Source organism: Natrix helvetica, assembly GCF_964273705.1.
Source record: "Natrix helvetica genome assembly, chromosome: 6".
Lineage (NCBI taxonomy): Eukaryota > Metazoa > Chordata > Lepidosauria > Squamata > Natricidae > Natrix > Natrix helvetica.
Window position 1 is genome coordinate 25,260,531 of NC_138553.1, and position 23,072 is coordinate 25,283,602.

Sequence of the window (23,072 nt, forward strand, 5' to 3'; positions counted from 1 at the left end):
TAGGGCGGGTGTTTGGCCTTCATGGAGACGTCAGCAGGGAGACTCTATGGGCGGAAGAGGAAGTCGGCAACGCACGTGTCTGCGTACGGGGAAGCCGCCTTCAGCTGCTCCGTACCCCGCTTGGAGCCATGAGTCGTCCCGTAACTTGTGTTGCCTGGGTGCCCCAAGGTGTTGCCAAGGAGACGCCCGACAAGGTGAGAGACGCGTCCCTCTTCTTTCCAGAGAGTCCCCCCTCGTTTCTGAGCTCCTACCAGACATTTCGGGTAGCAAAGCAGTGGATGCTTTCCGCTAAATTAGTCGCTTATGCAAAAGAAAGGCAATGTGGAAAGCGAAAAAAAGGGGAGGTAATTGAATAAATTTCCACTTTTTCTCATCTCTGAAATGAGGCCAACCAAGTTCAAGAGGGTATATTTCATGTGTGTATGTATGTATGTATGTGTGTATATGTGTATGTGTATATGTGTGTGTGTGTGTGTGTGTGTATATATATGTATGTATGTGTGTGTATGTGTGTATGTGTGTATGTGTGTATGTGTGTATGTATATGTATATGTATATGTATATGTATATGTATATGTATATATATATATATATATATATATATATATATATATATATATATATATATATATATATATATATATATATATATATATATATTTGTTTTCGTAGATTTTCACGGGTATAGGTATGCTGATCTTGTTGTATTCGGGTCTTTTCCCGTTTGAGATTGTCTTGGCAACGTTTCAGCGAGGTCTCACTCGCCATCTTCTTGAAGATGGCGAGTGAGACCTCGCTGAAATGTGAAGACAATCTCAATCTTTCATGGGAAAAGACCGGAATACAACAAGACCAGCATATATATATGGTATGTGTGTGTGTGTTGTATTTGTGCTGATAAATAAATAGGGTACATATGTGTGTGTGTGTGTGTGTGTGTGTTGTATTTGTGCTGATAAATAAATAAAGGGAGACTAGTATAGATCTATTTCAAGCTATTTAGCTCTCATCAGCTAGCCATACCCTTACTGGGATTTGAACCTGGGCTGTATTACATATTAGGGAGATGTGTTAGCCACAGGCTCTCCTCCTTTATCACAATAAATAAATAAATAATAAATAAATAAATAAATAATAATAAATAAATACATACATACATACATACATACATACACACACACACACATACACATGCGCGCGCGCACACACACATACACACACTATAGTGCCAAAAGTATTTGCTCACCCTTACACACACACACACACACACACACACACACACACATGCTAATTTAGAATAGAATAGAATTCTTTATTGGCCAAGTGTGATTGGACACCCAAGGAATTTGTCTTTGGTGCATATGCTCTCAGTGTACATAAAAATACAAGATACATTCATAAAGAATCATAAGGTACAACACTTAATGATAGTCATAGGGTACAAATAAGCAATCAGCAAACAATCATTATCAATATAAATCCTAAGGGCACAAGCAGCAAAGTTACAGTCATGCAGTCATAAGTGGGAGGAGATTTAAATTTAAGGCTTTTAAATTAAGAAAACGGGTTGCGTATTTTCCTTTGAAAATCAGGAAAAAAATGACACGCTGTCAGTTTCTGGTAATACTAAATTTTGCAAGGTAGAGTACACATTGCTCTTCTGCATTTTGCAAAGGAATAATATTTTATCCCCGTTCATCAAGCCAGCTAATGGTATCTTATGTGGAGTGAATCGAGCGACCTTGCAAAACAATTTTGAATTCAGTAATGTAACAGTATAGAACAGTAATAAGGTTGGATTTGAGTTTTCATGGCGCACATTACTTTTTCCAGTGTAGTATCCATGTTTCAATATAATACTTATATGTAATTCTCTGCGTTTTACTTTATATAGAATTGTTAGGTTTGTCATCTCTGAAAGATGTTCCCTTAATTTATAATGTACCAGGATTACTTTATACGTGATACTTTAACTATTCAATTTAAGTTTGTTTCTATAGTCCCTCTTGCATTTAAGTATCTTCATTTACGTTTCCTGGGCACAATTTTTGTATTTAATAGTTGACTTTATATAGAGTTTTACAACTTATTTTCTGTCAAAAATGGATTGTTGATTGGAGTAGAGCTGCCATAACTTAGAACCAAGAATGTGGGCAACCATGAGACAATATTAAAGCGATATTTTAAAAAACCTCCAGCTCTACTCTTATTTTGTTTTACAACTTAGATATAATAGTCCTAATTAAAATATGTTGGATAAAACTTGCTTAAAAATGACTTTGTTTTTCAAATAGTCAGTCATGATTTAATTATAGGTGGTTTTATTTTCCATGTTTATCTTGCAGGTACAACTTGACAAGGAAGAACTGAAGCGTTTAATTACTGAAGCTAAAGAGAGATTGCAGTATGTTTGGATTGCATTTGAACAAGAGTGAAAAGTCAATTTACAGCAAAACACCTGCATTTCTTCAATTTAAAAATAATTAGTCAAGCGAAAATCTAGTTTATGTCTAATGTTGTCCAATGAAAATATATAAACTGGATTGAGTGATCTAAAGCATAAGTCTAATAGGTGGGAATTGTGTTAGTGATATATGAAAATGATATAAGAAATTTTTAGCATAGAAGTAGTAATGGAAAAATATTTGTGATTAAATACATTCTATTGACATAAACTGCCAAAAGTAAACAGACTAGTTCAGGTTTGGGAGAAAAAAAAAGAATTAAAACTGGAATACTGTATAGTAGAATTTTTGAATAGAAAATAATAAAGTCATTACATATTTAAAATGCTGATGTCTAATAAAGTGTTATAATTGTACTAACATGCATTAACATACATTCAATACATTGAAACTATATTTTTTGTGAGGATGAGACTGCTACAGAATGTGATTTGTTTTTTCCACAAATAAGTATTTTCCAGCTAAAAGAGATAGGTTGTTGATAAATCTTTATGGAATTGCAACTGTGTCATTGCTCTAAATTTATCTCCCAAGTACATAAAAATGTCAGATTTACAACTCATCTTCATATTTATCTGGGGTTCTATACAGTGAGGGACACGGTGGCTCAGTGGCTAAGATGCTGAGCTTGTTGATCAGAGGGTCGGCAGTTCAGCGGTTCGAATCCCTAGTGCCGCATAACAGAGTGAGCTCCCGTTACTTGTCCCAGCTTCTGCCAACCTAGCAGTTCAAAAGCATGTAAAAGAAAATAGGAACCACCCTTGGTGGGAAGGTAACAGTGTTCCATGTGCCTTTGGTGTTTTAGTCATGCTGGCCACAGAGACATCTTCAGACAGCGCTGGCTCTTTGGCTTTGAAACAGAGATGAGCACCGCCCCCTAGAATCAGGAACGACTAGCACATATGTGAGAGGGGAACCTTTACCTTTACCATACAGTGAGATAAGTGGAACCTGCAAAGTTATTGGCACAGAAACCGTTTGGAATTGTATAAGCGATGAAAGATTAGTGGCATTATTGTTAACTTCTTTTTTACATGAAGGACAGGGGATGATGATGAGGATGATGGAAGTGGACAAGAAGAAACCTCAGGTGCCATGGATGTTGTTGATGGTGAGGTAGCCACCTCTGCTCCCAAAGATGAGGACACTGATAAGCTAAATGATGATGATGATGAATTGGCAGAATATGACTTGGATAACTATGATGAAGAAAATGCAGGTATTTATCTCTCCTTCCTGCTGTACATAAACAGCTTCTCTATTCAAGGATGTGCAATTGTGTCTCTTTACAAAATATGCTACTTGTTTCACAATTATGAGTCTGCTCAAGAACAATTTTTGTCATATGATAGGTACTGAGGGCCTTGGAGAAATCTTTGCAGGGCTTGCCGTATATGGAACAAATGAAAATGATCCATATATCACTATTAAAGATACTGTGAGTATTAAAGCATAGTTGCTTTGTTTCTTAACACTGCATTGTTTAAATGCATAATTTTGATATTGGCTAAAGATAACGTTCTGTAATGGTTTGGGATTGTAGGCATAAAGAATAGAATAGAATTCCTTATTGGCCAAGTATGATTGGACACACAAGGAATTTGTCTTTGGTGCATATGCTCTCTGTACATAAAAAGACAAGATACATTTGTCAAGAATCATAAGGTACAACACTTAGTGATAGTCACTTCTTAATAACACTTAATGATAAGTGTTATTTGAAGAAGTGTTTCAATTAATCAATTTGAAAAAAAATGATTTGATTAACATCTGTCTTTTTATATTGTATATCTAGGCTTCTGTTTCAACAACATACTTGATATAAACTACTTTGGTAATATATATTAATTTTGGCTATCTTAATATTGAAGATTCTCTTTTAAGCACAAGAATGCATCGTCATAATTTAGTACTTTTTCCAGTTGTCTTTTCATTATAATTATTTTAATTGTACCCTCACACATTCAGTTATTCTCATGTACTGTGTTTGAATACCTTTTGTTTTCACATTTGTGAAAGTTTAGTCTGAGATTGGAAGAAGTGCACAAATGGTTTTTCTTAAACATTAAGAAAATGTTTTTTAAAAATGTTATTTTTTTAGGTGACAAGACAAATTGTCTTTTAAAGTACGACTGGTTTCAGTTAGTTTTTAAAAGATGAAGCATTCCCAAATATTTTTATGCGTCTAAAATTGTTTCATGGTATCTGTTAAGTGCAGTGATAAAATAAGGATTTGAAAATTGGACTAAAAATCATATTCAAGCTTGTATTCTTTCAGGATCAATATGAGAAAGAAGACTTTGTGATTAAGTCAAGTGACAGTCTTGTTATATGTGGCAGAGTTGATAAGGACCACTGCAGCCTAGAAGTTCATGGTAGGTATTAAAATCCTTTTGGCTTTTAAAAAAGAATAATGGAAGATATGGATGGTTTATTCATTAAGTTGATTTCCTGTATTGCATTTATTCATAATGGTCAACTCTATGCTTGAATTCTCCCTCTTTCCAAAAAGGAGTTTTTCTACAGGATATGAATTGCTGTAAAAGCACAATTTCAAGTGTTTGTTTTGTATTTGTTTTGAGGTGCTACATTTTGAGCTTGATGTATTATGTGTTATTGTCAGATTCTTTTTTCCTGATCATGTGATTCATACCCTTCCCTAAAAATAAGAACATGAATGCTTTGTTATAATATTTTTATTATTACAGACTGATCAGTTAGTATTGTGTAAAGCGACATTTGTTTATAATCTGTTTCATAGAATCATGACGTTTCTTGTAAATCACTTCTCCATAGTCTCTTAATGCATTTGGTGGGAAAATAAAACTCACTTTTATAGCCTTGTACTTCCTCACAATTTCTTGTCAATATTTTGGAATAATTTATATATCCTCCATAATATTGAAACATAATATCAAAATCTGTAGAGATTCAGTCATTTAGGCCATAGTTGCCCCATAGGTGTTTTCTTTGGGAATGGATTTTCAGAGAGAAAAAATTGCAGACTACAGGAATCAGGAGCACTGCTCAAGTGACCCTGAGGCCACAGATAAACCTCCAAGTGCTTCAATGACCCTCTAAAAGGATGCAAATGACCAGCTATCTGCAAGGTCTATAAATCCTTCCATTCCCCACTATCCTGTCAGAGCTGAAAAAGCTTCTTGGATGAGAAACGAAATGTCTTCAAACAGAAAAAAAGCTAAGAATGTCCAGTTGCCTCTTGAAAAAAGCACCTTTGGGATAACATTGAAATATTGCTTATATTAGATCAGGCTATTTATCCATTTGGTTGAATTGTGTTTGCTTTGACCACCAGTTCCTTGGAGTCTTCACATGTTTTATTACCATCATTGAGCTCTACTGTTTCTTGTATTGCTTATTGGATGCTCTCTTTTATAGCATAAGATTAATAAATGCAGAGGTGTAAATAAGTAGATCAAATATGATTAGTATTAATATTGTCAACCTGTGGGGGACTTGTTCAACTTGCATTTTTTTTATTGAGTTCTGCTTGTCTAGAACTCAGTAAACTGTAGGAGAGAGGGAAGATTACAATATGTGTTTGACAACGTTTTTGTGATTAAAAATATAGCCTCTATAAAGGAACTCAGAAATATCTTCCCATATTTCGTTTTTTGATTTGTGATATAGTATAGTGGTAATGTTAATTTTATTCTTCTCTCTACAAGCGTATGCATATGTTCTGTATGCTTTTGCAGTGGGAGTATGATTTTTTAAAATTTACTTAAAGGAAGTTATTTAATTCTTTCAGTTTATAATCATGAAGAAGATTCCTTTTATGTCCATCATGATCTTATTTTATCTGCATATCCCTTAAGCGTGGAATGGATGAACTTTGATCCTAGTTCCAATGATTCTGCTGGTAAGTTAGTGTACTATTTTATTTCTAATGATACTAACATTGTAAGCGGACATTGGTATGAAAGTGCAAAGAGAGACAGATGGGAACAAATGTTGAGGACAATTTTTTTTCTTATTTTCTACCACATTGTCCTTCTCCTTTTTCTTTTTTTTTTGTTTGAGCATTTATATTTTTACCTCAGTGACCACTCTTTCCTTTCCTGTTTTCATTCTGGATTGTTTTTCTTCTAAAAGTGTGTAACTTAGAAGTAGATTTTTCTAAGCATTGCCCTGTAGGATTGTGGGAAAGAGATTAAATGTTATAGTAAACTAGGGAATCTTAGTATCCAGCATTAATGATAATGATCATATTGTTTTTCCAATTGTTGTGATAACCTTTTAGAACAACTGGCTAAATAGATTTCAGGGCACTGTTTTCTGATGTTTTTCCTGAGGAAATAAAGTCTCTCAGGCTATCATTGTGTTCCTTATTATGTAATGGGAGAAGTTATGCGTAGCTTCGGTGCCTAAGCACACAACATCTCCTTTCCATCTGAATCCAAGGAAAACCGATAAAGTTAAAACATTGTGAGAGATTTTTGATAATTAAATTGCTGAAGATGACCAAAGTGAAGCTTAATCAAATAGGTATTCATCCAGTATTGAATGTAGCTGAATGGGCTCCCCTTCCAGATTCATATGCTTCTATGTGCTCAACCTCACACCTTGCAATAAACAGGAAGACCTTTTCTAATTCAAAAAAGGTTAAAGTAACAAAATAAAATGTATTCTTTAAAGAGTCATGATAACATAAATTTAGTAGAAATTCACATTAGAAGAGTATGCATAGTTTTGGATCTGCCATGAGCAACTTGTTCCTGGGCCTGAGAAAATATATGTTTGAGCTGGCTCAACTCAATACATTATTTAGTAACTGCCTCATTTAATGACCATTCATGGTTATGACAATAATGAAACAGTAATATCTGCTTCTAAGAATAGCAGGTTTAGTAAGGGTGTCCATCCCTGATCCAAGGCTCCCTTGCCTACTTTGGAGCTACTACACATCTCTACATGTTAGGTAATGGCAAGCAGTTTTTAATATATATATATGCCATTATATATATGAGATTACACATGATTAACTTGGATATTTCTTTAGGAAATTATATTGCTGTTGGCACGATGAATCCTGTTATTGAAATATGGGATCTTGACATAGTGGACTCTTTAGAGCCAGTTTTTTCACTAGGACATAAGGGTAAAGTAAAGAAAAAGAAACAAAAGAAGGTAAGTATGAGCAAATTTCATATTAATAAAGTTTAAACTTTCTCAATAATAATAGCAGAAAGTTGCTTGCCTTTTCAGTCTCTGTCATATATACAGTTGCAAGAAAAAGTATGCAAACCCCTTGGGATTACGTGGAGTTTTGCATGAATTGGTAAAATGTGCTCTGAACGTCATCTAAGTCACAACAATAGTAAAACACAGTCTGCTGAACATAATACTACACAAACATTAGATGTTGCCATGGTTTAATTGAACATAACATGTAAACATTCACAGTGCAGGCAGGAAAAAGTATGTGAACCGTTGGACTTAATAACTGGTTGACCCTCCTTTGGCAGCAATAACCTCAACCAAACGTTTCCTGTAGTTGTAGATCAGACCTGCACAACGATCTGGAGTAATTTTGGACCACTCCTCTTCACAAAACTGTTTCAGTGTAGCAATATTCTTGGGATGTCTGGTGTGAATCGCTCTCTTAAGGTCATGCCACAGCATTTCAATCGGGTTGAGGTCAGGACTCTGGACCACTCCAGAAGGCGTATTCTGTGATGTTGAAGCCATTTTTTTTGTTGAATTACTTGTATGCTTTGGGTCATTGTCCTGTTGCATCACCCATCCTCTGCGGAGCTTCAGTTGGCGGACAGATGGTCATACATTTTCTTGCAAAATGTCTTGATAAACTCTGGAATTCATTTTCCCATCAGTGACAACAATCGGTCCAGGCCCTGAGGCAGCAAAACAGCCCCAAACCATGATGCTCCCTCCGACATGTTTTACAGTGGGGATGAGGTTTTGATGTTGGTATGCTGTGCCTTTTTTTCTCCAAACAGTGTTGTGTTTTTCCCAAACAACTCAATTTTGATTTCATCTGTCCACAGTATATTTTGCCAGTAGTGCTGTGGAACATCCGGGTGCTCTTTTGCAAACTTCAAACGTGCTGCAATATTTTTTTTGGACAGCAATGGCTTCCTCCGTGGTGTCCTCCCATGTACTCCATTCTTGTTTAATGTTTTCCTTATTGTAGATGTGTCAACAAAAATGTTAGCATGTGCCAGAGATTTCTGTAGGTCTTTAGCTGACACTCTAGGATTCTTCTTTACCTCATGGAGCATTCTGTGCTGTGCTCTTGCAGTCATTTTTACAGGATGAACACGTCTAGGGAGAGTAGCAACAGTGCTAAACTTTCTCCATTTGTAAACAGTCTGTCTTACCGTGGACACATGAACATCAAGGCTTTTGGAGATACTTTTGTAACCCTTTCCAGCTTCATGCAAGTCAACAATTCATCGTAGGTCTTCTGAGAGCTCTTTTCTGCTAGGCGTGGTTCACATTAGACAGTGCTTCTTGAAACCAGTAAACCCAAAACAGGTGTGTGTTTTTAAAGGGCAGGACAGCTGTCAGCAACAAATCCAATATCATCACACTGATTGGAGTCAAGGTTGGCTCACTCCTGGCTCCAATTAGCTCTTGGAGGAGTCATTAGGCTAGGGGCTCACATACTTTTTCCTGCCTGCACTGTGAATGTTTACATGTTATGTTCAATTAAACCATGGCAACATCTAATGTTTGTGTAGTATTATTTTCAGCAGACTGTGTTTTACTATTGTTGTGACTTAGATGATGTTCAGAGCACATTTTATGACCAATTCATGCAAAACTCCACGTAATCCCAAAGGGTTCACATACTTTTTCTTGCAACTGTACATGAGCTAATCATGTTACTCTTGGAAATTAGAATAGAATAGAATTCTTTATTGGCCAAGTCTGATTGGACACACACGGAATTTGTCTTTGATGCATATGCTCTCAGTGTACATAAAAAGACAAGACAGACTTAGCGAATGGTTTGACCAAGTTGAGGGAATTATTTGTTTAGCAGAGTGATGGCATTTGGGAAAAAACTGTTCTTGTGTTCAGTTGTCTTGGTGTGCAGTGCTCTATAGTGTCACTTTGAGGGTAGGAGTTGAAACAATTTATGTCCAGGATGCGAGGGATCTGTAAATATTTTCACGGCCCTCTTTTTGACTCGTGCAGTTTACAGGTCCTCAGTGGAAGGCAAGGTTGGTAGTAATTGTTTTTTCTCCAGTTCTGATTATTCTCTGAACTCTGTGTCTGTCTTGTTTGGTTGCAGAATGTTGTAAGTTGCCTCCAGAAAACTATAAGTGCACGCAGAAAGGCTTCTCTGTCGATGTGTCTGCGCATGGTCCAAAGCTGATCTGGATAGTTGCAACGTGGTTTTCGGAGATAGAAAGATTGGCTATTCTTTTTTACATAGCACATCTTCAAATTCATTTTCTGTTTAATATTTACAAATATTTTAATTGCTAAAAAATATCAGTGGATTAAGATTCTCAGAACAGTTGTTGCCAGCTGTTGTGGAAAATATTGGACTAGAATGACCCTAGAGGTTTGAGACTATTTAAGACAGTAGAGTAAAGGAGCAAGGGCAAAAGATTGCCTTTCACGTTTGGAAACCTGTGCAAGGGTTATAGAATTTACAATCTTTTATTATTATATTTAGAAACTAAAAAGTTCTTAATCTTTTTACATAAAGAATTTATCCAAAGAAGACCACCAGGGGCATACTGATGCAGTGCTTGATCTTTCATGGAATAAAAATCTCAGGTAAAAATATTTATTTAAAGATAAATTAGTATGAATTATGTTTTATTAAAAATATTTCTATAGCTCACAATGAAAGTTGTGTTCCACTACATCGAAGTAAGTCATAATTATAGATACCTGTAGGGCAATTGCCATAGATAGTGAAATTTGGTCTTTATTTCATCTTATTTAACTTTCTGAAGACGTATTTTTGAAATATGCTTTTCACTTATGCAGGTTTATTCATTTGTGTGGCTTAATTTAACTACTGTTGGAAGCCACAAAATTGATTTTAGATAGCAGAATACCTATTTCTCAATCTTGGCTTAAAGGCAGTCATTGCATATTTCAAAAATGCAGTTCTAAATACTTGTTACTTTTTGGATTTTATAAAGCCTTGCATATCTTTGCTGCTGAATGTAACCAAGACTTCACGTGGAAACACAAACACTTATATTAGACAGTATCTAAGTATACAGTTTTGAAATAAGCGTGGTGCTTGTTTTATTTATTTCATGACTAAACTAGCAGATGTGCAAATGTGTAGCGTGATCTTCAGGCAGTTATGTAAGCAGTTAAACAGGGCTGATTTGGGATAGCCTCACAAACTTTGGCTTTTCTCGTCACAGTGATATTTTGTGTCACACCGAATCTTGAAGCATGTTGTGCCCCAACTCGAAATAATTTTTTGAAGATCTCTACAGAAAAATAATTGAGATCTATCAGGACAAAAAAGGCTGTAAACCTCAAGGGCCAGTCAGGGCAGTGGTGGGATTCAAGTAATTTAACAACCGGTTCTCGGCCGTAATGATTTCTTCCAACAACCAGTTCACCTAACTGCTCAGAAAGTTAACAGCCAGTTCTCCCGAAGTGGTGCGAACTGACTGAATCCCACCACTGAGTCAGGGACATATCTTGAAGTAAAGATTTTGGGCAGCAGTTAATTTTCCTAAGAGGTATCAGCCGCAGATCAGGGGTTGGGGACCCCTGATCTACAGGCTTCTCTTACCTTGGTTGAAGGAAATGATTTCAGGAAAGCACTTTGGGAAAATTCAGATTCATAGAAGCCAAGTGTACCAAAGTGAAAGCATTGGCTCACAAAAACAACTCTGGAAACAGTGGCTCACAAGAAGTTTGATGTTTGCCTCAAGTTTACAAAAACCCCACCTGATTTTATAGGCTTCTCAAGCAATATTCTATAGGCAGATCAATCAAAAATGAAACTTTTCAAGCTACAATTAAGTTGTTACATTATTGAAGGAAGGAAGAATTCACACTGGATGAGACACTTCTGCAGGACAATATCATGCCATCAGTGTATCAGTTGAAATCAAGCAGGTCATGTTGAAAGAGAATCCAAATATACAATCAGGAGAATGGATCATGAATAATATATTATTCAGAAGAAAACATGTTGCAAATTAAGTCCAAACCTAAATCCCAGAGAAATGTGACATGGGTTGAAACCAGCAGGTGACTAAGTTGAAAGATTGGACAAAAATTCCTATACAGCAATCGGAGGTACTGATGATCAGGAAGTGTTTGGCTACAGTTCTTGCAGCTAAAGATGATGCAACCAGTTACGGAATCTTAAAGGGGCAGTGGGATTACACTGGCACAACCCATGAGGTGACTTCATCTGTGACATGAATGAAACAGGCACCAATCCTAGGGATAGCTTTTCATTCAGTGGGACCATTTCAAGGTTCAATAACAATCCATAGCAAGGACATGCAAAATGTCAGAAAATTCAAAAGAGCAAATACTTTTTCAGAAACTCTTTGGTTATTTACCTTATATTTATTCATTTAATTCATTGGGCAGTCTATCTGTCACTCAATTAAAACAAAAATGTCTAAGCAGTTAGAAAGTCACTAGATTTTATTTAAAAGCAATAATTCTCCCTCCCTCCTTCTCTCTCTGTCTTTCTCTCTCTCTCTCTCTCTCTCTCTCTCTCTCAGCAACATATTTGTTTCAGGTATTCATCACTATTCTTTGGACAAGAAGGGTAAAAAATGACTTGATCTAAGACAGGGGTGTCCAAACTTGGCAACTTTAAGACTTGTGGACTTCAACTCCCAGAATTCCCCAGCCAGCATGGCTGGCTGGGGAATTCTAGGAGTTGAAGTCCACAAGTCTTAAAGTTGCCAAGTTTGGACACCCCTGATCTAAGACCTGCCATTGATGCTGTTTGCAAATCAATATGCTTGTTTCTTTTAGATCTGTCTTGGCAAGTGCCTCAGCTGACCATTCTGTAATTCTCTGGGACATGTCCAGGAGCACAACAGCAGCAGTACTTTCTCTTCACACAGACAAGGTATGTTGATGATTCTGAAAGCATAGCCCCATTCATCTATTGCAGCAAAGTAACAATAGAACAGGGGTGTCCAAACTTGGGAACTTTAAGACTTGTGGACTTCTGGGGAATTCTGGGAGTTGAAGTCCACAAGTCTTAAAGTTCCCAAGTTTGGACACCCCTGCAATAGAATATCATACAGATGTATTGCAACAAATACAATTTGTTTTTCTCTCTCTAATACTGGGTGCTTGTTATTGTTTTTTATCCCGCATAATTTTTGATTTCTCCCTGTACTCAGATTTGAGGGAACACCAGTTGGGTGGGATCTTTTATACCAGTACTCCTAAGTCCAAAGAGCACTTTTTGCAAGATTGTTTGTTAGGTACTAATTTGCAGTTGGTGAAATGGATTGCCAAATTTACTGTAAAGTTGATGGAAACAAGGACAAAGTTGGTGCAGCAGAACGTGGTAGATTGTAGGAAAGATCACTTGACGGGGTAGACGTAGGGGTGACATTGTGATATAATTTTAAGCATATTTAATTTGTAATTTAAATTATTGCACTCTACTCTGTTTATATTTTAAATTGTATTTTATTCCATTTACATTTTAAATTGTGGTTTATTTCAATCTTATTTTAAACTGTAGTTTTTGTCTCTAGAACTTAGTACTTTGATATGGCCCAAGGGCTAATCAATAAAGATTGATTGATTGATACTGGTTGTTTTTTGGGGGTGGTGGTGAAATATAAAAAAGCCAATTTCAGTCAGAGAGTTTGTATCTATTCTACTTGCCACTAGAAAAATTAACTTCTCATTTTCCTTACCCCTCCCTGGAAGACCTTCAATACTTCAGTGTTAATTTCAGGAACATCATCTTCCTATTCCATGTATAAGCCATATAAGAAAAAGTATTTTAAGTCATTTAATCTGTATATGATTTTTTAAGAAACCTTTACATTCCCTCAGATGGTCATTACTCTTTAATAAGCTAGGAAAAAGAGAGAATGGGGATCTGAGAGCCTTACTAAATGAGGATTTATGAAGCAACAAATCATTGCCATGCTGTTGCGCAGTTCATGTGTGAACATGGAGATAGTGCTGCAATCTCAACTTGTCTAGCACCATTGGGGGCACTAGAAATTCATTGTTGCAATAACAATGTAACACCCTTCACAGTTTTCTATCAGTTTTTGGCTATCCGGAAGCTGGTAGAAACTTTGTAACGCAGGCTCACCAGAGGTTTCTATCTATCAAGTTTCTAGTTCTCCCGTTTGGATGTTACAGTGGTGTAGGGTTTCCTTTGCAGTGACTTTGTAGTGCTTGCGTAAACAACCTCGGGGTCTCTTCTCAGTCTCTAGTACACCAGAGAGCAACTGGTGAGGCACATTATTGCTTGCCCATTCTGATGATGTATCCCATCACCACAACTGGGCTCTGATAATCAGAGACTCAATGCTGGTGGACTTTGGTGGAACCTTGAGGCTGGAGACATGGTCTTCCCAATGAATGCCAAGAATGGACCAGGGAGTATGTATATGAAATTTCTAATGTTGTTTGATGTGTCATCTGTAGACCATATAGAAATGAAGGGATAACCACAGCTCTGTAGACTTGTAGGGGTTTGTTGAGATATGGACATTGCATTGATTGAGCATTGTAATATGCAGCCATCCCAGAGCTTTGTTAAATGTGATACTTATAAATACATAAATAACTAAAATAGTGTTGGACTTTGAATTTAAAAACATGTATGTATGCATGCATGCATGCATGTATGTATAAATCAAAGCAAATCTAGGTTCAAAAACTCAATTTAAATTGTTTTTGAATTCTAAGAGACCAAATGATTAAGTACTAAGAAGGATGGACTTTTTTATAGACTCTATTAAAAAAGTTCTGATAGGCAGCTTTAGGGATGAAAAACTGCATTTGTGATCCCCCCACTTTATGTTTCTACAACTTACCATTCATTAGCTCTATTAAGTACAGGCTTAGCAGTATTAGAGTGCTAGTTTGATGAGCCAAGTAAATCTATAGAGAAAAACACTCTTAAATTTTAGATCTAACTCTGGCTAATTTTGTGAAAAGTTATGCAATCATAGCCCAGTGGGAGAAATTAATGTCAACTCCTAGTTAACATAATTATTCAAATAAGATTTGATCTTCATTTTCCATGGCTATTACTTTAGATGTTTACATTCTAGTGAAGTGAGCTCTGTAGAAATAACATCTAATTATAAATGTTAAAACCAATTAGAAATTCCAGACTTTTTGTTCTACATAATGAAGTTTTAGCTAACATAAATTTTACATGCTGATGGTTGTAAGCTACTCTACCTTAAATTAGTTAAGGTAGTTAAATAGATCATTGAACACTCCTTTCTGTTTGTGAAAAGAATTATAGTAGGTTGTATGAGATTTATATTGTGTGGAGGGGGGGTGAAAAGGGGGAAAATTTGTTTGTACAAAACTCTTTTAATAAAAATAAAAAAATAAAAAGAATTATAGTAGGAATTATTTAAAATCATGTACACTGTATAACTACCATTTTGATGCAAAAATATTTCAAATCTAATTTATTATTTTTAGGTGCAAACACTGCAGTTTCATCCATTTGAAACACAGACTCTAATTTCTGGCTCTTATGACAAGTAAGTACAAGCTTGTTTATTGCTTCTATCACACTATAAAAGTATAGTCCCAAATTGCTTTTTCAAGAGGCAACTGGACTTTGTTTTTCTTTGAAGACATTTTTTCTTCTCATCCAAGAAGCTTCTTCAGCTCTGACTGGATGGTGGGGAATGGAAGGATTTATACTCCTTGCAGACAGCTGGTCATTTGCATCCTTTTAGTGGGCCGTTAAGGTCACCTGGATGTTTATCTGTGTCTTCAAAGAAAAACAAGAAAGTCCAGTTGCCTCTTGAAAAAAAGCACCTTTGGGACAATTATGACCTGGATGACTGAGAATCTCCATAGATATAAAAGTACAGGTGATATATAAACCATATGAATGCAGAGATAAATAATAAAATGTAATACAGGTAGTCCTCAAAGTCTTTTATAACAACCCCCCCAAAAAGATACTTAATAACCTTCAATGCCCCCCCACACACACCAGTCATGTGATAGCATTTCAAACACTCAACTTGCATTATGGCCCTTTTCAGCAGCCTGTAGTCACAAGACCACAATTTACATCATTGTATAGGTGACCCATTTTATAACTATTAGGACTTATCACTGTTATAAGTAGGTTCCATTACAGTTATAAGTCAAGGGCTACCTGTATTTTCTTCACAAGGTGTTTGACAAAGATAATATTTTGTTAATGATGTTTTCTTTAAAGCATATTATATACTTTTGGTATGATTTATGGAAGTGCTTTCTTGTGTATCCTCAACAGGAATGGTCAACCTGATTTTAGCATCAGGTTGCATTAGCTTTCTATGCAGACTTAATTAGAAACAGGACCATTTGAAGCCAGTAATTCCACTTAATAGGCATGCATTCACTGTTTATTACTTTTATAACCAGTGAGATTGCTGTGACTTTTACTAATGACTCAGCTGGAGTAGAGGAGTATTTTATTAGGTTAGAAAAAAAAAAGACTTCTCTGTGTCTCATGGGTAAATTAATTTTAGTTTATAATGTTTAAAATTCGGGGGCCAAATTTGAATAAACATCTATTGATACTTTTCAGATCAGCCATTTTATATGACTGCAGAAGTCCACAGCAGAACCATAGAACCTGGAGATTTAGTGGACAAGTTGAAAGAGTGACTTGGAATCATTTTTCACCCCACCACTTCTTAGTAAGTACAGTAGCGCTTTTGCGTTTTGTCTGTTCCAATCTATTGTATGCATTTATGCAGGCTATGCAGCATTTCAATTCAATTCGTTGTATGCCATCAGAGTCACATTGTTTGAGTTAGGCAGCCCGAAAACCTGTTAAGTAAGTAAGATAGAAAGAAAATGCTTCACAGGAACAGGGGTGAGGTGCATTGCATTTGCACCTTTTCCTAACGGCATCATCTACCCTCTGCTGAACTGTGGTGGCATAGTGGTTAGAATGCAGCATTGCAGGCTAATTCTATGGAATGAAGCACTATGGAGCGATATATATGTCTAAGTGCTATTGCTATAACTGCAGGGCGATTCTTGGAAAAAGTTGATTATAGCATTTTCCAGTAAGTGGCCCTAGCAACAGGTGTCCCTGTGTACTCTTGGACATCTTGGTACATCTTTTTCGTTTATAATCTGTTGCATAGCCCTAATATATCATCCAAGATTTTCCAAGGCAGCCAGCATATTTTAAGATATAAAATAGTCTATGTACATTAAAATACTTCCTAATAAGTGGAAGTCTTGCTGCTTTGCACTTTGATAGTGCTACCTTTATTTCATTAAGAAATGCTTTGGTAATGTAGTGAAGTCTAAAATTTACTCATATATGGCAAGTTATGCTGCCATAGATAATGGATCATTCTGATCTGTTGCTTGCTATCAAATCAGGAATGACGGCACCTGTGTAGCTAGAGTTGGCCATCAAACATCCATCTGCTAGTTCTGTGTGCAGTCTTTCCCAACTTCGGCACCGTCCTTTCAGCTTCCAGAATTTTCTACAATGACCCTTCAGGCTGGAGGGGATTTCAAGTTCATACCTCTGAAAGATCATCAGATTGAGAAAGGTGGCCTGCCTTTTGATTTTGTTTTTAAAATCTCTGGAAATAATTTGTTGTAGGCTAGCACGGAAGATGGATTTGTATACTGTCTTGATGCTCGTTCCCATAAACCAGTATTCACAATGAAAGCTCATGATGAAGAAGTATCTGGTAAGCATTTCTTTTCCCAGTCAAGATCCCAAGGAAATCCCATTCTAGTCAGGTATCTTATATAGTTCTCGTATATCATATTTTTGAGGCAAACGTATATTTGCCATTCTACAGTGCATAAAGAGCATGCCTTATTTGGTTGTATCCTAGGGATAGTTAAGCCTTTGAGAGATAGGTTGTTCTGCTGCCCTTTAAGGAGGCATTGTCTTGCCCTCTCCTCAAGAAGCCATTGCTGGATCCCACCATGATGGACTATTTTCACCCAGTATCTAACTTCCCTTTTCTAGAGAAGGTTGTGGAGAACGTGGATGTGCAGCAGCTTCCATGGGCCATGGATAAAGTTGATTATCTGACCCTTTTCAGTCAGTATTCAGACTGGTCATTGGCTAGAGATGGCATTGGCCAAACTTCTGAATTATCTCTAAGTGGCCGCAGGACAGAAGTGCATATGTTCTTGCTCTTCTTGACTTCTTGGCAACCTTTGATATCATCAACTGTGGTATCCTTCTGGGTTGGTGGTGATTGAGAGAGGAGAGGTTCTGCGGGTTTAACAGGGCTTGGTATTCTCTTCATTTCTATTTAACTTCTAAATGAAGTCACTGGGTGAGATCATTCATTGCCATGATGTCATCTGTATGCTGATGATATCCATATCTCTCAGCAGTACTACTAATGCCTTGTTCCAATGTCTGAGGCTGTTGAGGTCTGGCTGGGGAACAATAGGCTTCAGTTGAACAAGATTGAGCGACATTAGATTTTTGGAGCCTCCTGGATTTGGAACTTTACCATCTTTGGTTCTGGATGGGGCTGTGATACTCCAGAGAGACCCTGTGTTCAATCTGGGGCTCCTCCTATAACCACAACTCCTGTCCTGCCTGAGAAGCAGGTTACGTCGTATCTAGGAGGACCTTTGCACAGCTTTGTATTGTGCCCCCGTTTTGCCTGTCCCTGGACTATAAGCCTTTGCTTAGTCACACATCCTCTGCTCATCTCCAAATTGGATCACGGTAACTCAGTGCTGCCTTTGAAGATCATCTGGAAGCTTCAACCGCTGCAAAGTGCAGCGAGCGCAGCTGCATGGACAGTTACATGCCCCCCACTCCGGGAAGATGAACATTTATACCTTTATTCTGCAAGATGTACTGATGGCCAGTTTGTTTTAGTCACAATTTTAGGTGTTGCTTTTCATCTTTAAAGCTCTACATTGCATGGGATCAAGTTAATTGATGGACCACCTCTCCCTGATTATAGCTACCAAACCTATCATATCAAACAGTGTGTGTGTGTGTGCGCGCGCGCACGCGCGCACGCGCGCTTTGGGTGTCATCGGCAAAGAAATCCCAACTGGTAGGACCCAGATGGTGTGCCTTTTCTACTGTAGGCCCTGCCCTCTGGAACATCATTCTCCTTGAGATGAGATTGGCCCCATCCCTGTCTTACTTTTCAGAAGGCCCTTAATACTTTCCATTGACTTTGGAATCCCATGAGCCTGCAAGATGATTATATAATGTCAACTGGTTGTTGTTCTTCCATATTCTTGTTTTTGCAATTTGGGGTGTGTGTGTTATATGGTTTTAATTGTTATTATGTTGGTAGACCACCCAAAATTATATTTCATGAGCCTAGTGACTATATCAATTAATAACTTAAATGGAGATCTTGTTTTTGAGTATTTTTGACAAATGAAAGATTTGTAAGTATCCTTATCTTTACCAATGGCAATGGAAGAAGATGCGTTTCAATTGGCTTTCCTGCACCATGGATGTGGGATTCCTTTAAATCAGAGACCCCTTAACCTAAAAGAATGAGGCCTGTAAGCAAGAGTGTTCTTCTGTTTTCTTCCCGACTTAATACTAAAAGCACCTGCTTATGTTTTCCAGGACTACAGTTAAGTAGCCAAATCAAAGGATGTCTTGTCACAACGTCTTCTGATAAATCTGTGAAAATTTGGGACATCCTAGGAAACAAGCCTTCTTTAGTCTATTCCAGAGATATGAAAATGGTAATTTTAGTCTTTTTTTCTGCAGCTATACCTATAGAGCCTTATTTTTGGGGTGGGTGGGTGAGTGCAGAATAAAATTGGTGGGAATCCTGGTCTGTTTAGTATTGAGGGTTAGTAAATTAATATTGTGTGTAATATTTATTTTGTGAGTATACTGGTTACATTAATACTTACGTGAGACAAATGGCCTGCATTTTATGAACTGTATTTCCTCTAATAGTGTGATGGCGAACTTATGGCATGCGGAGCCCTCTGCAGGCACGCAAGCTGTTGCCCAGCTCAGTTCCACTGTACATGTGTGCATGCCTCTCGCCGGCCAACTCATTTTCGGGTCTCTGCCGCGCATGTTAGAGCCAGTTGTGCGGTGATCTGGAGTTGCATGCCCTCCCCGTGCCCCCTTTTGGTCCCGGGAGGCCTGCTAGGCCCAAAACAGGGCGTGGAGGGTACGGTGTGCCCCCCGGTGACCTGTTTTTGGTCCCAGGAGGCTGCAGGGAGGCCTGCTAGGCCCAAAATGGAGCACATGGGGGTGGCCACACACGCATTCACGGGGGGTGGGGCGCACACATATGCACAGGGGGTTGGGTGCGTGGGGTGTGTTTGTTGCACACACATTGCATTATGGGTGTGAGCACCCTTTCGGCATGCGAGGACAAAAAGATTAGCCATCACTGCTCTAATTACATAAAAGTCTAAAGACATTGGATATGCACCACCTCTGCTAATTTTGATTTTAGTTCACTGATTTGAATTAGAAATGTGTTGTTGAGATGTATTGTATTGAGTCAGCAGAAAATCAGAAGAGAATGTGTCTTCTGCCCACAGGGTGCCCTGTTTTGTGCAGGTTGCTGTCCAGATCTGCCATTTGTTTATGCCTTTGGAGGAGAAAAGCAGGGACTACAACTCTGGGACATAAGCACAATTTCCGCAGGTGACTATTCTCATTCATTTACTAGTTACATAGTCCTAAGAAAAAGGTCAATTTCTTCTTTAAAATTAGAGTTTTTAACTTCTCTCTCTTTTTGGCATTACAGTGAAGGATGTTTTTGGAACTCGACAGAGGCTAGCAGTTACCACGTCAAGTTCTGAAGCAAGTAATTCTGCAAATAGCAGTAGCAGCTGTGGAGGAGTTACAATGGAATCATGAAATAAGCTTATTTTTTTAAAAATTAACATTCTAAGTAAACCAATTTTTTAAAACTTGCTTTTAAGGTCATGTTACCATGACATTTGGTCTTGATCTTAAACATTTTCTGAGGTGTTAACCAGCTAGAAATTGGAATATGCCAAAACACAAAATCACTAGCAATAATATAACAAATTACTCTTAATTTGTTCATTTGTATTAAGAAAGATAAATGTAGGCATTCTGATGCATCTACTTAAATCCTTTGACATTGGCTTAAAAAGCTACTATTTAAAAAACAATTTTCTGAGAATCTAAAGGAAGCTCTCTATATTGTGGAAGGTTTAAAGTGTGTTGTTGTTATTAACCAGGATTTGATAACTTGTGAGAGCATGATTCGCTGGTCTTATATAAGTATAATAAGAGAAAGAGACTGGCTCAAGGTCACCCATCTGGCTTCATGCCCAAAGTGGGACTAGAATTCATGGTCTCCCAGTTTCTGATGCCTTGTTACACCACGGCTCTCGGCTCTCTGATTCAGACCATTCATTTAATATACTTCTTACCTAGGAGAACTATCAATGTCAGCATAGTTAATATTGGCTGAAGTTCATAACGTATAGATAAACGAATGGTTTAATAAAGCAAAAATGCTATGGTGAAAAAACAATTTTTATATACTGGGGAAAAATTCAAAGGAGAAAAAAAAGAGTACACACATTAAAAAGCAGTATTTTAATTTTCTGTAAGAAAACAAATCTTAATGATACCTTCATTCCATAAATATATTAGCAGCAGAATTTCCCTTTCAAAATAAGTGGTTATCGATTGCAGTATAGACAGAGTTACATGAATAACCTTTACATGTAAAATTCATGCTAAAACTAAGCTTGCATTTCAAACACAAGCATTAGCATGCCTTACTCTGATTCCCATACTATATTTTTGTTTTCTAATTCTTTTGGAATGCTCAGTTGTCAACAAATGAGCAAATATTTCATTGATATACAACAAATATCAATTTAATGAACTAAGTTAAGCTACAAACTTTTTTCCAATAAAAAAACACTTTACTGTAATGAAAAAAATTTGGTTTGTGCATACTTTCACATTAAGTATATCTTTAACAGAGACAACTGATGCTGTTTCAGCTGTATCCATCATGCATCAATCAAGTTACCAATGATACCATTTCAATGGATGAACATAATAATTATATTATTTTAATGTTCCTGGCAATCACTCTGAAAACAGATAAGCCATTTTCATTATAGATGAGAATTTGGCCACTGAGTATAAATTTAAACAAACAATAATTTTAGGAATTGTCTTATTTGTGACAAAGTGTATCAGTTGTCACATACATGGTGGTTCTGAGTTGGCAATTTTCATTTGTTGTAGAATTTATCAATTCTTCTTCCTCTGAAGAATCTTCCTCCTCTTCTTCTTGGGCTGAGAGACTAAAGATTGGTCCTTTACAAATTTTTAGATGGCGAGTAAGGTGGTATTTTGTTAAATAAGCCTTGGAACATTTTTCACACACATAATCCCTTTTTCCTTCGTGAGAGTTTAAATGTTTCTTTAGATGATTTGTCCTTAAGAATAGCTTCTCACATTGTGGACATTTGATTTGACGCTCTCTAAACAAGAATGGAGAAGAGAGAGGGCATTTTAGTCATGAGAACATGAAAACAATTTTTTAATATTTGAGAGTTTTTTTGAATTTGAAGGCTTGTGAGACATAGATTTCACACAGTTCTAATCTTAAATTTCCCATTTAGCAAACACTTTTGCATGCATAGGCTTTGCCATCATCCAATCAACACTCGGTGGGAAATAACCTAGAAGTGCTCTTTGTTCAACATCACATACTTAGAATTTCAGTGTTACAGATTCATCCTGGAAGAATTCCTATCTTCTGTTCCAAATAATCTTATATACGCAGTAGTCAACATTAATCTCTACCACTCATCATGGGTTATGCCTCATATGCTTTTTTTAAATAAGATAAGAGAATTAAATATCAGCTTATCAGCCTTCATCTTGACACTATTCACCATAATACATTTTTCTTCTGATAAAACTGGGTTTCTTCTGAGAACTGTCCTATCACTATCATGAGTCTTCTAAATATGGACCTCTTTAGTTTGTGGGCAATAAATTAAACACACACACAGAAATAATTTGGAATGTCTCCTGAATGACTCACTGTGTATGGGTGAGCACATGCTGCTTGAGATCTTGACGCCGCATAAATAGTTTATCGCAATAATCACATTTCAGATTTTTTTCTCCGGTGTGGATAACCATGTGTGTCTCTAGGTGTGCCTTCTGAGTAAAAGATTTTTCACAGAGTGCACAGCGATAATTTTTTTGACCTGAAAATAAGACAAAAAGATTTACATAAGATTATTTCATCCCATCCCATCCACAGAATAGTAAATATAGATTGAAATTCCAAGCTATCAAACAAGTTTGATATTACAGTAGGGCTATATAATAGATTTTAATGCTACAAGTAACTAATGGCATGGAATATGAATGAATCTCGTGTTCTGCTATAGACAACAAACTACACACAACACTACAAATTT

At 36.8% G+C, this 23,072-nt stretch overlaps 2 protein-coding genes across 6 annotated transcripts in view; one reads left to right on the plus strand and one right to left on the minus strand.

The window, feature by feature from the left end:
- Window positions 1-21,566, plus strand: PWP1 (PWP1 homolog, endonuclein). Its single transcript, XM_081957654.1, has 15 exons — window positions 1-194; window positions 2,346-2,404; window positions 3,506-3,684; window positions 3,818-3,903; window positions 4,744-4,840; window positions 6,238-6,348; window positions 7,489-7,616; window positions 10,171-10,241; window positions 12,441-12,537; window positions 15,111-15,172; window positions 16,222-16,333; window positions 17,263-17,353; window positions 19,234-19,355; window positions 20,178-20,283; window positions 20,387-21,566. The coding sequence occupies exons 1-15, from the start codon at window positions 129-131 to the stop codon at window positions 20,497-20,499; spliced, it is 1,500 nt and encodes a 499-aa protein (XP_081813780.1). The 5' UTR covers window positions 1-128; the 3' UTR covers window positions 20,500-21,566.
- The window catches only part of PRDM4 (PR/SET domain 4), an 18,618-nt gene continuing 16,744 nt past the window's right edge, over window positions 21,199-23,072 (minus strand). For all 5 annotated transcript variants that reach the window (XM_081957649.1, XM_081957650.1, XM_081957648.1 and 2 more), the window contains 2 exons: window positions 22,688-22,856; window positions 21,199-22,118 (listed from right to left, as the gene is read on the minus strand). In XM_081957649.1, coding sequence (XP_081813775.1) covers window positions 21,809-22,118; window positions 22,688-22,856 — 479 coding nt within the window. In that variant the 3' untranslated portion in view covers window positions 21,199-21,808. The remainder of the gene's footprint in view (window positions 22,119-22,687; window positions 22,857-23,072) is intronic.